General features: G+C 38.4%; 1 protein-coding gene across 1 annotated transcript in view; it reads left to right on the top strand.

The window, feature by feature from the left end:
• TBC1D5 (TBC1 domain family member 5) overlaps window positions 1-20,628 on the top strand; it is a 317,866-nt gene that overhangs the window by 164,352 nt on the left and 132,886 nt on the right. Inside the window, exons 13-14 of the mRNA XM_075212315.1 lie at window positions 10,197-10,339; window positions 19,765-19,871. Of these exons, the coding sequence (XP_075068416.1) occupies window positions 10,197-10,339; window positions 19,765-19,871 (250 nt within the window). The remainder of the gene's footprint in view (window positions 1-10,196; window positions 10,340-19,764; window positions 19,872-20,628) is intronic.

Raw genomic sequence — 20,628 nt, 5'->3', positions numbered from 1 at the left:
TTTTTTATAGCATTTTCGCAGTAAGACCTGCCCTTGCTGCACTTTTGCAAATGTATTGGGTGCCAGTGTGTGTGTGTGTGTGTGTTGTTTTTTTATTGATGTATTCCAAATTCTGTGTATAAAACATTTATGCCTTATTTAATGTTAATACAAATCCTAATGAATGAGAAGTTATTGTGTACTTGCACCTACATATGCGTGCTTGTGCAAATAAGTCATTGGGGTTTTAAACTGGGGCTGATTGTTTAGACAATCACATGTTGTTCTGCATTGTAGATAGGAAAGCTGCACCTTCCGGGCATCTTTAGTCTAGTTCTTTGAGAACTAGACTAATCAAATAATGCAGTTAGACAAAAAACTGCAAACCTGCTATTGTCTTCAGTGTGTTGCACTCAGCACTAATTTACCAGGTCAGGTGAGAATCCCTGAGTAACATTTGCTTATTACAGCTAATGCTTTTGTCATTAGGACATTATTTATGTGATTCTTTGTTACTTTGCACGAAAAGCATCTGATGGGTTTTTTTTTTAGTTTCTTTGCAGAGTATAATTGCCAAGAAAGACTGGTAAAATATGAATTATTATATTATTGCTAGTGATAAAACTCAGAGCTATGAACATTTCATTGTGCAGGTGTAACAGATGCAAAACAAGATTAATAGGACAGAGTAATAATTAAACCACAGCCAGCTGTCTGAAAAAGAATGGGTTTCTCTTGTCCCTTTCTATCATTCGGGGGGTACCTAATATTTTTAAATGTCAGTGAGATAACAACGATTTCCTTAGCTGTGCTGGCAGACATACCCTTGTCATGTGAAATTAGGACTTAATTACAATAGATAAAATGCATCTGTATTGCCTTTGTACCAACTCTATAGACTGTAAGGTAACTCGAACATAAAAAAAACATTTCTTAGTGGATGAAATGAGAAAATATGTATTATAGTTCACTACTAACTAGACAAGCTGCTTTTCTCTCTGCCCAACACTTTCTTGTGTTAACCTTTCCCTTACCACACAAGACTTTGGAGTCCTCCTACTGTAGCACTAAAATCATTTTCTATAACTTTTGTACAATGGACACACTTTAATTAATACATACTTTGGACAATTCAGGGCTGTCCATCCTACATTGAGTCCAAAACCATGTAGTTGTTTGTTTCTTTTCCTCTTTGTTATAGCCCCCTGTACACAGCATGTTCAGAAAGTGACATGGAGAAATATAATCTCTCAATCTCTCTTCTAAGTTCTAAGGTGAACGACATTGAATTTATACAGTTGGATTCAGCTTTACAGGAAAGTCCATTGTGCAGTGTTGCTTTGTAAAAGTCCTTCATTGTTGCTAACCAGCAACATTAGATTTACTGCAGGCCAGTGGCTGTATAACTCTGCATGAGTGGCACCATTGTTGGATCTATGCTGTCACTGAAAAAAAGTACAAAATAAGTAAAATAAAGGGTACATGTTAATTATACGGGTGCTACTTGTCACGGCAATAGGGTTTCTGGGACCCGTGTCGGGACCCAAGGGACTAGCTGTGGGAGGAGTGTAGTGGAAATTGGGGGGGTGGATAAATGTCTAGCTCATAGAGCTTGCTTGTAGGTGCAAAGAAGGTGAATCCACACGAGGAATAACTACTAAGGTATTTATTTCAGAAGTAGAATGAAGCTGAATTCACACAAGCGGTTAATGGTTTGCAATTCAGATAACAACAGATGAGTTGAATTCACACGAATGGTTAAAGGTTTGCAGTTCATGTAATAGCAATAGATAAAGATGAATTCACACGAATGGTTAAACTCACTGAGAGAAGTCCATAATACAACAGCAGGTTGAGGTTGAATTCACTCAGAAGTAATGGTGGAGACCTGTACACAGTGGGAGAATAGAAGCAGTAATCCGGATGAAGCTGAGTACACATGAAGGGTAGATCTCTGTATTCAGCAGATAGTTAGGAGCAACAAAACAACAGCCACTGTAGATCTGAAACCAGGAACTAGGAAGTGTTGCACTGGCAACTTGCTGAGTGTAGGAGGGGACTCTTATAGTCTGCAGAGGAGGTCAATTGGGGAATGGGATCAGGTGTTCAGACTCAGCAGGAAGCTTAGCAAATGTTTCACCCAAGATGGCAGCCTCCAGTGCTGCAGACAGAAGTCACGCTTGTCCCAGAATAACATGCTGCATACGACCAGGAGGAAGATGTACGGTAATATGGTACCACCGAGTGGTGTAAACAGGGCTAAGACCCTGATTTGTGACACTACTTGACTGTGCCCATCTGTACTTCCAGGGAGAATTTTGTTATCTTGAGTGCAAGGGGGAAACTCAAAATAAACTAACTGATATGTAGGCAGGCATTGGATCTTCTGGTAAATAACACTTCAGTCCAAAATGTCACCAATATGTTCACCCTGGCCAAACTCATTATTGCCTGAACCTGGTAGGCCAGTTACTTTAATTAATTTGATTTATTAATCCAATTAATAAAAATACATAAAAAAAAGTATATTTACAATCCTTAATGAATTAGGCTCTATGTATATAAAATGTTTTTTTAGGGAATTCTGGATCTGTAGGTGAATCCAGTGGTGGAACTACCATAGGTACAGGGTCTGCGGCTGCTACAGGGCCCGTTTTTTACTTTAAAATGTGAGAATATGGATTTACATTTTTAAAACCCTCTTCAGAAGTTCATAAATAGCGCCCTAAGTCTTTCCAGTTTTATTATGGAGCCCATGCACAGTCTAGTAGCCCTTTTTTTTTTTCTGTCTACTTTATTAATGTAGTGTCTCCAGAACTGTACAATATTCAAGGTCTTCCAGTGACTTATAAGTAGCAATATAAGCTCTCTCCTAAGATCTCTTCCTATACAACCAGGCATTCTACTGGCTCTTCTCATTGCTTACTTACATTCATATCATAACTCCAAGGTCTTGTAATGGTGATATTTCATCACTATTTAATCTGTATCTGTATCTGCTTTTCGATTATTGTGTCCAATATGCGTTATTTTATATTTTGATGTATTGAACCTAATATTCCATATGTTAATCCATTCCCTTATTTTCTCTTTCCTCCAAATCACTGCACTTTCTAACCCTTTTAAGGTATCAAGCCAGTTGTAAATGTTTGTATCATCTGCAAAGAAATACCTTCTCTTGTAGACCACAAGTAATTTCACTAATGAATACATTAAACAAAACAGGGCCCAGGACCCCTGAGGTATCCCACTGTTTACCAGCACTTCATCTGAACTTACACTATTTAACCAAACCTTTACCCATTAGTCTATCTTAGGGACTGATTCAAATAGTGGCATAGTACCACAGTGGCATCACACAGTGTGATTTGGTAAAGATTAGCTCTATTTTCTCCTTGAGGCGCAAGCAAAATAAAGAGCAATGTTTTCATATCCAAGTTTCCGTTTCTGATCTCCCTCCTGGATCTTACCCACTTCACTATTGAAGAAGGAGGAGGTGGGGCTTGATGATGCAATTGCATCACCACGTCCCCTCTCTCATTTGTCACCCAAATATGCACTAATATTTCACCATGACACATTGTATTGTGATAGCACAATCTAGTGCACTTTAGTTAGGCATGTCGGTGCAGTATGTGGAGTCCCAAAGTGTGCCATGCCAACAAATAACATTTAGAGAACTGTGGAGCTGTACAGTTTTCAGTCTGATACGATAGTGATCAGAAATGCGTCCTGTGCACTAGCTAAGTATTGCTCACAATAGTAAGTTAATAGAACTTTTGTCTGTGTGGAGGGGAAGAAGGAATAATAAATATAGTTGTATATACACTTTAAGTGTGATGTCCTATATTTCAAATTTTAATGAGTTTCAAAACATTACTACTAGTATTATGTTTTAGAGGAATTATTTAGTCTAGCTCCACCAAATATACTATTCCAAACCACTGGCTGGCTTGTTGTCAGGCGATACCATACAGTGCAGAACTAAGTAACTTCGGATGACAAAATTACCCCTACAGTTACTACAGTCCAAAACTTCTGGCCAGTACAGTAGATCATGTTTGATGGACTTATAGATCCCGTCCCAGAAATCTCTCACCAGTGTTCTGTTTGGAAAGTTGTATTCAATATTTTACTTAATTAGTTTGCTAGAAATTAGGTTCACACATATAGGAGCTCACTTAGCAAAGAAGCTTGACTTCACATTTATTAGATAAGCTATGTGATTTTGGGATAAGGCCATTATTTTGGAGGAGCTGGCATTGACTATTTAGGGAAACATAGACATGTATCATAATGTGTTGAGAGAGGACCAGTATATTAGGACAGCAGTTTATTACAGAAGGCAGGGCTTGATCAATAATCTATAGGACAATTGTCACCCACCCCCAAAATTTAAACCAGTTTAAATTACTTTTCTATCTGAATATTAGAATGGATCTGATTTTTCCCAATTATATTAAAGTGCCTGTTGCTTACAAATACTGGAGGCAGCCATGTTGTGTATTGTATTAACATTCTCAAGCATGCAACCTATGAAGTAGTGTTTTTCTCATTAATATTGGTCCAGTTCACAATACGGCTGGCTACCTCTTCAGTGTGTAGGTGTCATAGCCCTTTAAACGGTGCTGCAAAGGTTGCCAGTTGTAGAAATAATTCTGTAATTAGAGAATGCACAGAGTCAATTATTGGTATGATAATGTCCATTGTGGGCGAGGAAAGCCAGATCATACAATCTACAGCATCTGATAGTCCTGTGTACTGCATTAGGCCCTTGGCCCAGGCACCTGCCTTGTTTGGCTTCTAGGTCATCTAGACCTGGCATCAGGCCTTCCTTGTGCTGCAGATAAAATGTGTTATTTAGTTATATTGTTACTGTCGCCAAAGCTTTTTGCAGCTATTTATTTATTTAGTGGTGGAACTATTTCCAATGATCTTGAGCTGTGTGCGCTTTTATTTTTTATTAGGCACTGATAGCCTTGAGAAATGTAAAATTAAATACAGTGCATTTTTATTGTAAGCAAATCTAAATGCTTTGTCTTGCTACTCCTTTCAGTCTTAATAATGAAACATAGTTTATAAAGTAAAGCAATATAAAGCTGTGCATTTTGTGTTGCTATTTGTCAATAATTAGGGAAACCCATTGAATTATTCACCATATTTCCTATCACTGTTGGATAAAACTTCAGTCAGAGACGTGGCTGACAAAGGACAACGCTTGTCAACTTCAATGATCTAATCTACATCCTCCTTTCTACTTAAAAAATAATTTTTATGTCACATACCAACCCGCCAGGTGTTACAAACATAATTTAAAGATTATTTGACTTGTTTTTCTAATTTTGGATCACTACCATATCACATTCTGATGATTTGATATAACACATGTGCATGCAGGTGGAAATTCATCCATGTAGTGTGATCCCCCCCCCCCCTCAATTATTTGTGGTGCCGCTTACTTAGGCACATAACATTATAATTGTCAACCTAAATAGATTTGTTCAGTGTTTTGACTGTTCTTTGACTACAAACATGCACACTAAAACTCCACAAATATAATGTAATGATGGACTAGACTGCCATAAGCCCACAGTTATACTATATAGCCAGCCATAATGCAGTTTTGGGCATAATTAGGCATTTCTCTCTGATTTGGTTTTGAAAATTATTTTATAATTCTTTATAATACATACTATAATAGCTGCAATATAGCATATTGTTCTGTATGGAACCGTTTTTCTTTTTTAAATTCTTTTTTTATATGGTCAGTCAATAAAAGGCGTGTACAATATGAGGTAAAACGTTTACAATGTATACATAGAAAGACATTTACATTGTAGTAGAATCCAGCGAAGCCGCCCTTCAACAACTTGAAACATAAATTGACCATATTTTCATTTTTTTGCTTTTGTTTAAGTATATGAGCCAATAATACAGAAGGTAGAATGGGAGGGAGGGGTGAAGGAGGATTAGAAGGGAAAGGGGAGGGGGGGAGGAGACCACAAAGGATGATGCAGGAGTGTGATCGAGAAGAAGGTCAAATGTAACTGTTAGAGGATCAGAAGATGGCGGAACAGGAGCAGAGTCCTGATCGCCGCACATGGGTCATGACAAAGTCGTTAAGGGCGGAACTGTATTTTATGCAGGGCACAGATCTTTGAGCTGATTTCTAATACCCATAATAATTTAGAACAGATGGTGTGTTATTTAAAATATCACTAAATTGATGACATCAGAACGCATGGTTTACACACATATTATTGACAGGAGTTTATACATAGACTACCCACACACCCTCACAACTGTCCTGATCTCCACTCTGAGCCACACGTGTTCCTCTTGTATCAGCTATGCCCTCTTCCAATTATTTTGTAAGCTCACTCATGAGCAAGGTCTTCTTACCTCTTGTTTTCATGTCTGCATTTATTTTGTCTACCTTGCGTACCTGTTTTTCCCAACTGTCTGGTGCTGCAGAGTACTGTGACGCCTTTCAAATCAATAATAATAATAGTAATATTATATTGGCGTAATGTAACCCTAGTAAATCATACAGTAATGAAATGATTAAATTATGACATTACAGTTTTTTTTAAATATTCATTGCCCTTGGTCAAAAGTTATTTGAAACACCTCTGGCAGCTATTATAGTAGTAACTTTTTTGCATCTCTATTAACTTTGTACACAAATATGGAGCGATACCCCCTCTTCCCCTTGCAAAATGGCTCAGGTTACTAGATGGACAGCAAGTTTGAAGTTTTGACACAGATTTTCGATGGAATTTGGTTTGGAACAGGCCACGTAAGGACATATATATTTCTTGATTTTAACTGACTTTTGTGTTACCCGTTTAAAGTCAAACATCATCCCATGTTTTGGCAGATGGTAGCAGGTTTTTTGTCCAGACTTTGTCTGTAATGTGCACTATTAACTTTCCCATCATTCCTGGCAAGATTGCGTAAACCTGCATTCCCATAATATGATGCTATCATTGCATTACTTCCTGATGGAGATGGTGCTTCTTGTCTGGTGTGCACATTTTCCTTTAAGACTAGAGGTGGTTGCAGTCTGATGATTACAACAAAAGTTGCTTGTTTCTGTTGCATTGACTTTGCTAGGAATAACTTTTTTGCTTCACAGACTAAGTAAACCATTTCCAGATACTGTATATCAGTATGTTTTCAGAAGAGATAGGATTTCATTTGGTAACATTTTGGATTAAATATATTTTTATTTTCTGGCATTAGAAAAAAATCACAAAAAAATACAAAATACAATACAAAAATAATTTGAATGTCCCTATAACCTATGTCCAGTCTAATAATTATCTCAGAATTGGAGTATACCCACCCCAACTATCTCTCCTTGTGCCTGGTGCTAGCCAAGAACAGGTTATTCTCCAAAACTATGCATGAAAAATGTGTTCAAAGGCTGCACACATTCCAGTGTGGGCATGTTTATTAATGCATGCAGTTAAAAAACACTATATTTCTGGGGTGGTCCCCCTTCATCAGGTGTAGTGTTTTAACTATTTTGTCATGTAGTTCGTCTAGTCTTTCTTGATTTTAGTATGCAGTACACACTCAATTCTTTTAATAGCCATTCTCAGATTTTATTTTGCTGTTTTATTAATGTGATTTTGGAGAACACAAGATTAGGTCTTACCAGACACCTATAAAGTGTCAATATAACTTCCCTCTTTTTGCTGCTAATACCTCGTTCTATGCAGCTGTAACGCCCCTATTAGCATGGCATAGAGACACACAGCTGTCCTCCCTTCCTCACAGTAACCACTCCAACCGCTCTCCACGACCTTCCAGACTTGTTGATGAGCCCTGGTTCCTAGGTCCTACAGCAGGGCATACTGCAGGAGACAGATAGATGGTACAAGAACCAACAACAATGTACAGTTAGTAGGGTATGTACCCGGGACCACCGCACAAATGGCCAGAGGACCACCTCACCTTCAATACGGAATATGCGGGCATCAAACGGTCCTCCTCCTATGCGGAATCACCATCCTCCACTGAGTACCTGCTTATGCCTCCGCCTGCTGCCTGGAACCCTGGCCTCTAGGCCTGTTATTTAGGAACACAGGACTTTGTGCCCTTTTGGATCTTAATGACAATCACCTGCCTTCGCACTCACCCAGGGTCTTTGACGGGTTTCTGCTAATAACTAGAAGGCCTAGCGCCCTCCTAACCGCAAGAGCCTACCGCTCTGCTAGCCACAAAAGCCTAATACTCTTCTATCCACGAGAACCTAATGCTCTCCTAACAACTCGGGCCTAACGCCCCACTGAACTTAGGGGCTTAGTGCTCAACTATTCTAATGGGCATAGTGCCCAATTACTCCAATGGGCCTAGTGCCCAGCTAACTATAGGCATAGTGCCTGAATAACTCTGGGTCTTATGCCCAGTCTAGCTTTGGACCTGGTGCCCAGCCTAACTATGGGCTTTGTGCCCAGCCTAGCTATGGGCCTGGTGTCCAACCTAGCTATGGGTCTTGTGTCCAGCCTAACTAGGGCCTTGTGCCCAACCTAACTAGGGCCTCGGGGCCCGGCTAACTATGGGCCTTAACGCCCAATAAACTCTGCCTAACCCCTAACTGAGCCGGGCCTTGTGCCTCCTATTGATTTCTGTGCCCCAGCCTGTGCCCTATGAGGGAGGAATGGAAGAGAAATAATAAAGGAGTGCGGGCGTTGATCCAGGAGAGGTGGCACCCACAAGGGCCTTACCTGCTTACAGCCTCTTTGGGGTCTTCTCCTCACGCTCCCTACTCCTCCGCCATCTGCACCGGACCGCCACAGCATCTTCTACCGTTGTTTCTGACGAGTCTTCACTAGGCAGAATAGCTCTCAGCCCTTTACAAGGGCTCTCTGCCTCTGGCTTCTGCTTCGGTCTTCTCTGCATCTTATTTTTTTCTTGGCTTTCGGTGTCTTCTCTTTCCGACATCTACTGTCTTCTTTTCTTGACCACGCCGTCTGTCTACCCGCGCCTGTCTTCTTTGATCTCGCCGTCGACTTAAAAGGCGGTGCGTGCACCAGCTTATGTAGCTGGCGGTGTGCCAACGTCACGCCTGATATGTGTGTGTGTATATATATATATATATATATATATGTGTGTGTATATATATATATATATATATATATATATATATATATTATAATAATTTCTCAGTATTGGACTAAATATTTACGCCTTTAGTGTGCCTTCGTTGGAAGTAGTACTGCTTTTCTTTTTTATTCTATTGAGAATTTGTAGCCTAGGCATTGATCTTGGATGACAGCGGTCAATTTATTCCACTATGTGTTGTGGTTGGGGTAGCACTGGGAACACTTGAGTCCAAATTTTGCCAGTGAATATGCATTTTTCAGCCAGATACAAACAAGGCAAATGCAGTTGTGATACTCGCATTTTATAACATACTTACCAACCTTTGGAAAGTGAATTCCGGGAGATCCCGGGCAGGAGGCGTGGTTGGAGGGCAGGAGGGGGAGCTGTGTGGTCAATCGCGTCATTTTGGCCCCGCCCCAGCGACAAAAAAGTAATTTTGATGCGGGCGGGGCCAAAATGACGCAATTCACAGCAAATCGCGTCATTTTGACGAGTGAGTTGCTGTATGCCGGATACTTGCCTGCTCTCCCAGGAGTCCGGTAAAGGTACCCGAATTTCGGGAGTCTCCCGGACATTCCGGGAGAGTTGACAAGTATGTTTTATAAGTTATTGTGAGGTGTCAAGGTTTAGTATGCAAGTAATATAGCTTTGTATATCTATCTAGTCTGAATTCTTTTACATGAATGTTTTTCCTCCGCTGTGTAAAATTCATATATTGTTTCATATATTATTTTCCATATTTCTAAGTTCTTTTTCAGTACATACATAGATCTGGTTTTACATAAATTCCTGTATTTCACACCCGCATAATATATAAGTAACCAATTTTCTATTAGATACATTATAAAAATTAAAATATTATAAGACTTTTCTAAGCAGGTTCCTTGCACTTTGTGATTCATTTGTATTTTTGTTGTGGGTGTTACATTTTTTTGTGGTCCCGAAGTACATGCAGTTTTTATATGTTAGACTTTGAATAGCAAAACTTGATGATGACTGATATGCAAGATCTTAACTAAATTACTGTCTATTTTGTATATTATGATTATTTTCTTATATGCTTTCACATTATTTTAACTGTGTGGTATACTTTGATTTTTCAGACGATGGGTGAGACTTCTGTTTGGTCGAGAATTCCCTCTGCAGGACCTCCTTGTAGTCTGGGATGCTCTCTTTGCTGACAGCCTCATGTTAGACTTGGTGGATTATATATTTGTAGCCATGCTGTTATACATTAGGGATGCATGTAAGTACCACACCTCTCTATATGTTCTGTTTAGAGCAATGCACTTTGTTCTGCCTGTAAATAATATTAGACAGCCCTGCTAGGTGGATTAAACTTCATCTTAATCTATATATAACAGAGAGCATGTATGTATTTTGAAAATGTTTAACCCAGTTCCTTAGCTTTTACATTACAATTGACATTCAGCATGTGAAACACTTTGATTGGAGTCTGGATTCTGCAGGGCATTCACTGTTTCCCTGTAAGGAAGCATTTAAATTCTTACATGCAGTAGGCAGATGACATATAACAGCTGGCCAGGCTGATCATGTGACTGACTTACATCATAAACAGCCTTTGTGATGTCACTCAACTTTGGTATAAAAGTCACTGCTTGGTATAGAATAAACAGTTATCAGCTGATTGTGAGCTGTATATTATACACATACATACATTGTTTATTGCTATGTCTGTAAGCTTATTTTAATCTAAGGGGGGAATTCAATTGACTGCGTTACTCGTAAGAGTAACGCAGCCTGAGCATTATTACCGTTAGTACGGTAATTTCAACGCTGATTTTTGCTCACAGCTCTGTGAGCCGCGAGCAGAAATCTGTGTTAAAATTACCGTACTAACGGTAATAATGCGCAGGCTGCGTTACTCTTACGAGTAACGCAGTCAATTGAATTCCCCCCTAAATGTCACATAAAAATAATGTTACAATTAGCATTGGTCACACGTTCGTGATATATATGAAAATATAGTTTAACACCTCCATCCTAAAGGGAAATCCTAAATGCTTAGGGTTGAATAGATCCATTATATATTGTAAAGTTCTTTAACACGGAGACTGACAGTGCAGTGACCATTAACTAGTACCTGCTACACTAATTTCCCTGCATAGGGAGGACATGTGAGTCAGTGGACAGTGCAACAAATGATAAAGACTTGGCCAATTACCTTGTAAATGAAGTAGTATTGAACAAGTAAAATTATTTATTTTGAAAACCTGTGTGGAAAAACATATTTCCGCGCCAGTAAAACTATTACCGTTAATACGGTAGTTTTAACCCGGAGCTGCGAGCAAAAAGCCAGCGTTGAAACTACCGTAATAACGGTAATAAAGTGTATTAGTACCGTAATAGCGGTACTAATGCGCAGGCCGCGTTACGTTTACTCGAAAACGCGGCCAATTGAATTCCCCCTATAAGCTGCTAATGGTGTTGTATTATATACAGTACAGAAAATGTGGGGATCTGTAATTTGAAATGCTCACTGAATTATGAAAATAAATACAGCACAATAATATGCCGCACATCATACATTGTTTTTAAATAAAGTGGGACTTGCATTAGAGCCAAGAAAAAGGTGAGCACAAGGGGTCCGTCCTGCTCAGACGAAAGTACAATCCTATTTCATTAGGACAACTATCTCACATATGAAAATGAATCTATCTTCTGTATGCTGTGAAAAGGGAGAACAACTATCCCTGAAAAGATCAGATGGTAATATTGGGATGTAAACCTCTATATACGTTTATTTAGCAGACACCTATCCCTGAAAATCTGGGATATCTGATCCATCTGATGTATAAACACAGTTTCTCTGTTGCCCCCCAGAAGTTTTTGTTTAGCTTGTAAAGGTACTGTACAGTATCATTCATGCCATGTATTGCAGTATGTAATATGTAACATTCTGCTTGTAGCTGTATATAGTGAACTTATTATTATTATAATTTGTATCCAGAAGTCTGGAGAGATGAGTGTGTATGTCTGTGTACACATTAAAAAGTATTTATTTATATTGTCATTACAAATTGTATGTGCTTCCCCTATGGCCATTTATTTATATGCTGTACTTTACAAATTATATTTCAGAGTCTGTTCTAGTTATGCATGTATTGGTGTGAAACCAGTATTGGGCAACAGGTGGCCCTGGGCCCGCATGTAACCCTCTGAGCCTTCGCCTGTGTCCCCCAGCTCCTTCCTGATTTGTTGTCAGTTTTGTTTGTTATAGCTCATAACACTTGTTTAAAGTGTCTGCTGATATGTTATTATAAGTGCCAAGTGGATCAGGGTGTGACTGGTGTAAATGGTAGTACAGAAATTACAATAGGTCTTTCATAATTAACTACTTGTAGCCTTCACCTGAGTGGAGGTGTATTCAGGGAGGACTATTCCCTACTGACGGTGCAGCTGTTTTTCTATATTGTATGTGGGAATATATCCTATAGAACAGGGGTGGCCAACCAGTTGGAGCCTAAGAGCCAAAAAATATCCATAGATAGGGCAACTTTACCTTTTATATATGTGGGCATATACACAGTATAAACATGCACATACATTACACACATATATATTAAAAATAAAATATAATTTACTAATATCTTTCTATGTGAAAAATAAGATATCCAACATTGCCAAAATGTTCAGAATAATCAACTCAGCTCTTATAAGTATATGTTGCAAATGGAAACTCGTTGTGCCACACTTTTCTTTTTACTTGTCTCATTGCTCATTTCCTGACTTATAAGGGAACAATTGTATTTTATTTCCATCTAAAATTCCCGTTCCCTCCAACTAGCAGAATGGTGGGTGTCTTTTCCTCTTTCGTGGATCACCCAGTGGTTCTGAGATATAACCCTCTGCATTTTGATCAAAAAGTCGAATTAGACTAACCCGATTGGATAGCAAGGGTGCAGCATCATTTCCTTGGAACTGTCCAACAAGACAGTTGGATACCTTTCTAGAACTGAAAATGAACAGTTTTCCCTTATATGCATTTTTCTTTTTATCTCTACTTGTACATATGTGTATGTCTTTGTATCAGCTGCCATGTTTTGAAATGATCTGGTTAAGGCATCATCATTGTACAGCTGATTAGTGCAAAATTCCAGCTTCAAGAAAAGTTCTGTTGCTGAGGAAAATGGGTGTCCAATTAGCCTTGCTCCAACCGATTCACACATGTATAATTCTTTGCTGAACTTTTCCATCAAAAATAATGTGAAATTGATGCTGCTTAGAAAATCTGTCAATTCTCCCTTTAAAATAATAGTGACACCACATTATTTTAATATTTGTATGTAACAAAAGTAGTAGCAGTATTTTATCAATTGTTTGTGTTGCTTATGTACAGTGATTGTTATCATTGCCACCTTATTTTATGGTTGTACTTTCTTAATTACAGTTCAGGACTACATATCAAAGCAGTTATTTGTAGTCAGCACCACCTACTGGTCAACAAGCATAAAGCACCTTGCATTAAACACCAACATCTTGTGAAATGTTAAACCATAGTTTATATTTATGCTTTCCAATATGATGAAGATTAAACTCCCAGATATGAAATATTTATATTATGGAAATATTCAAAGAAGAAATTAATTCCACGGTGACACAGCTATCATGAGAATTCGAAAGCTTCAGGTTTTATTTAATCAGACATCATCAAAAGCCCCATCATGTTTTGGGGTAGGCTTGAAGCTCATCCCTTCATTTCAGGAAGGTAAAAACTTAAAACCCAGCCCCGTTATGGTGCTTCTGATGTCTGGTTAAATAAAAATGAAACATTCCTGATCTTAACAAAAGCTGTGTCAACTTGGAATGAATTCCTTCTTTGGATATTTGTGAGCGGACCAGAACATTTTTTGGAGAAGCACCAATCTGTATATTTGTGAACCCAGAGTGTGGTCTTTGTCTACATTACTGACAATCCAAAATGTGATGCTTTCCTCGACCCACAAGCTGGAACATCAGACAAAACTAGGGTTATCAGGCATGTATATTTGAACACCTAAGAAATATACATGCTGCATGACAGAACTGCAGTTATCACATGCATGCTGCATGCCTGTCAGTTTTACTATGCATGTAACCACGTGCATCTGGATCACTTGTAAAGAGGCCATGAAATATGTTTATTTTATATGTCTAGATTTATAGGGATGATCTGGTAAGCCTAGATGGGACAAATTCTGACACTAAAATGTGCATGTGTGCACCAAACTCTTCAATGCGACTGAATTTCTCCTTTGATGAATCGCTGTACACTTACATTTAAACTGGAATATACAATTGTGGCATTGATAAAACCAGTACAGTCTAAGTAATGACATCTTGATGAATCACCTTGGAAACGCGGGTTTTAATAGTACATTTTGCACAATACAGAAAACTGCACCACAGTATATTTAAATATAATTATGTTTAGCCAACATGAGGATTCTCTTTTCTGTCATTGTTTTTTATGTTACTGTCATCTTAGTACCAGTAAGTGAAATTGATTATTATATATGGTAGGAGCTAAACTGGGTCAATTGCAGATAAATTCTGCCAACTCAGAAATGTGAAAGGGAAATGAATGCCAAAGTAATAACAGATAAACATATACCTTTCTAAAAACGCACATAAATCTACTGTTACCATAAATCTATGGTAAAACATGAGTTTACTATAATCAAAGAATTAGCATGAATCTGTCCCATCCCTTTGCTCAAAGTTGGAAAGTTGGCATGTTTAATTCTGCAAAGAGATGATATTTTCTACTTAATATCACTACTGAAGGAATCCAAAAAATGTAGTTTTGGATGGACTTCACCAAGTTATGATAAAATACAAAGTTATAATTACCTGGGGATTGGCTTAAATCAGGGTGTGTAAAATGGGATTTGGCTGTATAAAATTATATATCTTCCACAAAGTCTTATTTGATTTCTGAAAAGGCAACATTGACAATCAAAAATATAATGGTTAAAGCAATAGAAATTAGTGAAATGGATCTTCAGATAGAACCAATTAATGTTGGTAAATGATACAAAACCAAAAGGAAAGTGTAAGCATTGGTTAACATTTAATCTGACCAATTTTTTTTTTCCATTATTATTCCTAAAGAAAACAGTGTATCGCAGCTTATAAGACACAGGCTGAGAATGTTAGTATCAAAATCATGGCTATTACTATGTATATATCACTATATGCATAATGGTTCCTTTCTAAATGCTGGAACAATGGTGTATCATTTTAATTAGCCTGGGATGATTGCAAGATTTTTCTTATTATTTAATTCACTCATGTCTTTACTTGTTTAAGCAATTAGGTTTAAATCAAATTAAAAGTTATGTTGCTGGAGAATTGATTGATTTACAAGTGGCAATACCTCTGCAGTTGTGAATGCCACACATTTAATATTACTTGTTTTTTGGCTAAATACTGTGTATGTTTCACCATATATTTTGGTTAGCGGCCTGAGTAGATTGGACAGAGTAGAATGTGAAATGTTATAATGATAGTCCTACATTTCTGTGTGGTTAGAGAGCATTAGCCATCTGTACATTGTATTTGTCTGAAATTAAATTTTGTGTTACGAATCTTGGTTTTGATTTATGATTAATACTAGTGGACTTTGCACAAATATTTACAATTTCAACATAAAAAGAGCAAATTGCTCAGTCTACCTAGGGCCTAGGTTAGGGTTAGGGGAATGGCCTCGGTCCTAGGCCATTCCCCACATCTGCCAGTCATGCCTCTATTTGATTGTAGCCACTCCCCCTTTGCCTTCTGAATATCCTGGCTGTGTTAGGGTATGCGTGCATCTCTTTTAGAGGCGTTTGTTGTGCTCGCATTTATCTTTCTTGTTATGGGATAGTTTGCTCACTTATTAAAGGTTATTTATCCTGACCAGTTTTTAGTAAAGTTGAAAACCTGGACGTTGCCACAGAAAATTATATATTTTTTTTACCTTTGAAAAACATTTATTAGTTTGTCCTTAAAGTCTACTGTACATAAAATACATTTTTACACTTGCTCCTGATTGCAAACACACGTTTTCGCATACATACTCATCCGTCAGCACTGGTATTTGGAACTTAAATATAGTCCAGCAGTTGGAGCAAGAGATACGGCAGAAAACCAGGGTATGTCTGTGTACGCCTGAGTCTGACTTGGATGTGGCTGCACAGGAACGTCCTTACTGTTTATTGGCTACGTGAATCCGCCCATTCCCCAACCCGTTCACTCACCTAAATCGTTGGCTGTAGCAAGTGTCTTTGTGTTCAGAGGTGACTTGGACGTGACTGCGTTTTGTTGCGTACTGTACGGAGCTGAGCATGCGCAGTGTATTTTGTGCTGACGATGCACATGCATTCGTGGGATAGGCTCCTTAATGACTCGGGCCCATTGTGTGAAGAGGACAATTACAGAAACCTCAGTATAAGAGTTATTTAGTGGTAGGATCAGATTCTCTAACAGCAAAATGTAGTGTAGCTCCGGTTATACTGGTGAGCAAAGATTATAGAGCGAAACACACGCTATGTGAAACAAAGATGAGATATCCAAGTAGAGATGTAGCAGTAATACTCTTTGGGGCATATTCACTTGGCGGAAACGCCGAAAATCTTGCGCTCTGCGCACTATTACCGTTATTACGGTAATAGTGCGCATAAATACCGTTATTACGGTACTTTTCTCGCTGGATTTCAGCTCGCGGCTCAGGGAGCTACGAGCTGAAATCCGGCTTAGTATTACCGTGATAACTGTAATACTTTTTCCGCTGCGAAAGCCGCCAACAATTGAATTTGCCCCTTTGACTGTACTTTTGTGAAAACCTATGTAGCTTGTGAAAGCATCAAACATTTATTGAAGATATGTTATTAAGGGTTTTTACCACTTAAAAACAAGTAATAGGAAACTTTTGTTTGTCTACAGCTTTAAAAGAATTTGCACTGAGAGAAAGAATACTTGTTTGCAATGCACTCCCAGATAGTATTGTTGCAGGCAGTCAATATGGTATACTAAACAAGCATCATTAATAGACTTTGCTTTGACAGCCACAGCAGATGGATTGCTTGCATTTCGATTGGAGAAAAAAAATTCAGTTTTCATAGACCTGCCTTGAATGATGGGTTTAGTAATTGCCCTTGTAAAATGTATGGTTTTGGAAGTACAGAAAAGAATAGAGGAAAAAAAGCAGTGCTTGAAGAGAAAAGTCACATATTAAATACAGGTATTGTGCTTTGTCACTCAGGAATTAAATTACCATGAAATGGTTATTTAAACTCTAAAGCTAACAGTTTTTGTTTGTTTTTAGTGTAGTTTTACCATGTGTAGTGTAAAAATGAGCCTAATGTAATAATATTATGGTGAGTCAAGCTATTCATTTAATTTCCTAATACCAAGTAAATGGGTGTCAGAGAATTAATTCCCTGTGAGCTATGAACGTTGAATACTTCTGGTTTGAGCTGCTTTCATTCTCATATGTTCTTTTTATTTTACCTTTAGTAAAATAACAGTGAGTACTGACACATTTCATTTCATTTTGTTTGCTCATATGTCCACTATGGGTGGTGGTGACAAGTGCAGAAAAAGGAATATTTACTTAATTTAAAAATAGAGGCCAGTTTGACAGAAACATTTTCACCTCACTACTCTGTGCTGTCATTAGGTCAGTGGTGGGCAACAGATATCCCGCAGCCGGCTGATACCAATCTGATAAGATAATGAGACTGAACGGGTGCAGCCAATTTACATGTCACATGACTTCCTGTGCACAACGCAGCAGGTCACTATACAGCTGGAGCCTCTCCGGGCTGTAAAGTAAGTAAAAGAAGGAGAGGCATGTGGGAAGGTCTGATGGGCATGTGGGATGGGTGGAGGTCTGATGGGCATATGGGTAGGTTTCAGGAGCTTGGAGGTCCTAGGGGCACGTGGAAGCAGGTGAGAGGTATAAGTGGCATATGGTGTAGTTATGGAATACATGTGGGATCTCAGGACTTTTGGGGGAGTTTCTGAGGGAAATTATGTAATGTACGTCTTTTTAAGGGCCACACATGTGGCCCTTAAAGAATATCATGCTGTCCATCACTGATTAAGATGCTGAGATTGGATACATTTTGTTCTAGTGCTCCCACATCAAATTTACCTGGTCATGCAAGAGATAGATGTGCTGAAATACTTTGTGCTTATTTTAAAATTATAATGCTCTGATTGGCTATAGGTTCTTGTCCCAGTAAATATATGATGATGTGAAATAAAAGTTGTAATTTTTGTCAGGCATATCAGTTGTAATTTATCTAGGAATATAACGGGAATTGCCAACAATGAAAATGGGGCAAGAGTACTTGAATAAAAATGTCCATAGTTTATTGATGATCATGGAAACAGATAAACCAAGATGGCATCAAATACAATCTTATAAAAATGTCACTCTCAAACAGTCATGAGAAGGAATTCTCACTCTCAGATGTCAGACACAGAATTAATACATTGACAAAGTCAGCATATAGTGAAAAGTTTAGTCACAAGAACTCGTCCTCTTTTTTTTTTCCTCACATAAAATTAATCACTATTCATTTTCCCACCTTGTGTGATGTTTTGTAATCTTCAGGCTCAACTCTATGTTTATGTTCATTCATTGAGAACCACTGACTCATTTTAAGCATCACTCCCATGTCAATCTCTCTTGTCTTTTGTGGATGGGCTAGTGAGCGTTCTAGGTCATGGTATCTCATATTATCTTTTATTTACTGGGATAATTTACCAGATCACTTCTGACAACCTGCAGTTGTCTGTTTATGTAAGAGAGACATCTAGCAGTATCCATCGTGTCCATCATTATGCTATGAATGTATGTTTTAATGTTATATGACTGTGTATGTGTGATTGTATCTACATTACATATATGGTTTACTTTAAGATCAGTATAATATTTACATTATTGGGGCTGCAAGATTGTGACAGAAAGAGGTATAAACAGGATTTCATTTTACAAGAGAATAGTTGTTCTCCAAAATAAAAACTCAAAATGAAATGTAGTATTATTATTATTATTATTATTATTATCATTTATTTGTTGGGCGCCACAAGGTTTCCGCAGCGCCTTACATAGTACAAACAGTAGACCATACAGGGTGAAACATTACAGAACAATAAACACAGAGTACCAATGCTTCAGAAACTCCGGGCAGACATATGGAGTAAATACGGAGCAGAAGATTCGGTATGAAGACAGGAGGGGAGAGGGGCCCTGCTCATGCAAGCTTACATCCTAAGGGAAGGTGGACAAAAAGGCACGAAAGGGAGGCAGTGATACAAGAGAGAAAAAGGGGCAGGGGAGAGGGGGGAGAACTGCAGAGTAGATGAGGGGTTAAGTGGATGGTTGGAAGGCTTTCAGGAACAGGTGAGTTTTGAGTGCCCGTTTGAAGGAGCATAGATTGGGTGCGAGACGGATGGAGAGAGGGAGGTCATTCCAGTGTAGTAAGGTTTAGTAAGGTTTTAATCTTTATGAATGGAAAGCGAGGGGTCGCTATGAGCCTTGGGCAACCTGAACCCATAATCGGGCGTTGAAAAGTGACTTTGTTTTGCTTTTCCTGAATGAAAGTTTTCACACTCTGGGAATAAGGCTTGCTGTGTGTGTCTCTTATATGATTATTAACATATTTTCCTTTCTCCTAGTAATCTCCAACAACTATCAGACGTGCCTGGGTCTCCTAATGCATTACCCACCGATCGGTGATGTTCACTCCCTCATTCTCAAGGCTCTATTTCTGCGAGACCCAAAGGTACAGTAATACTAAAAGCCTATTCTCCTCGGTGCCTCAAGCACACCAACAATTATACTATCAAAGTGTATAAATGTGTTTTAGACGGAGAGTTTACTTGGCAGCTAGTAATAGACATTAGCATAAAGTTTTGGGACCTCATGGAGAGATTACGTCTGGAGGCTGTCATCTACTATCTGTACTGACAATGGTACATATCATTAATCACAGAGGGTGCGTGTAGAGGGGGGAAGCTTAAAAGATGCTTCAGAGCTGTATTAATCGTTTGCTGTATAGCAACAAGTCCAGCAGAAGTGTTTTAAAACAGGTGATAAATCTATATTCAGAACTTGCTCTATGTTATTGGCTATAGCAGGTTCAATTTCACTTGCTGTGCAAAAGAAAAAAAAATGAAAATAAATGAAAAGACACTCAAACACATGCAAAAAACTAAACATCTTCATCACCTCTGTCCTTAGTAGGTGTTTTCTTAGTGTCATTCTTTTGTCCTCTAAAAACTGGCCATGTACATCGCAGTTTGGGTTGGTTAGCTTGGTCGATTCAATAAAATAAACTAGTTTATTGTGTGGGAGGTGATCTCATTGAAACAAATCCCATTGTTTATGGTCAAAAACGAGTTTGAATAATGGCCCTCAGTGTTGAATTTAAGAGATAGTTTTTTGACCCAAATGTTGCATTGCAATCCAGTTGGTAACTTCAGCACCTGAGCACCTGTATCTGTGTAATGTGGGCACATGCAGTGATCAAACTCAGCAAG

This window comes from Mixophyes fleayi, chromosome 5, assembly GCF_038048845.1.
Source record: "Mixophyes fleayi isolate aMixFle1 chromosome 5, aMixFle1.hap1, whole genome shotgun sequence".
Taxonomy (NCBI): domain Eukaryota; kingdom Metazoa; phylum Chordata; class Amphibia; order Anura; family Limnodynastidae; genus Mixophyes; species Mixophyes fleayi.
Note: the sequence above shows the minus strand (reverse complement) of the source record. Positions and strands in the feature narration are given on the sequence as shown.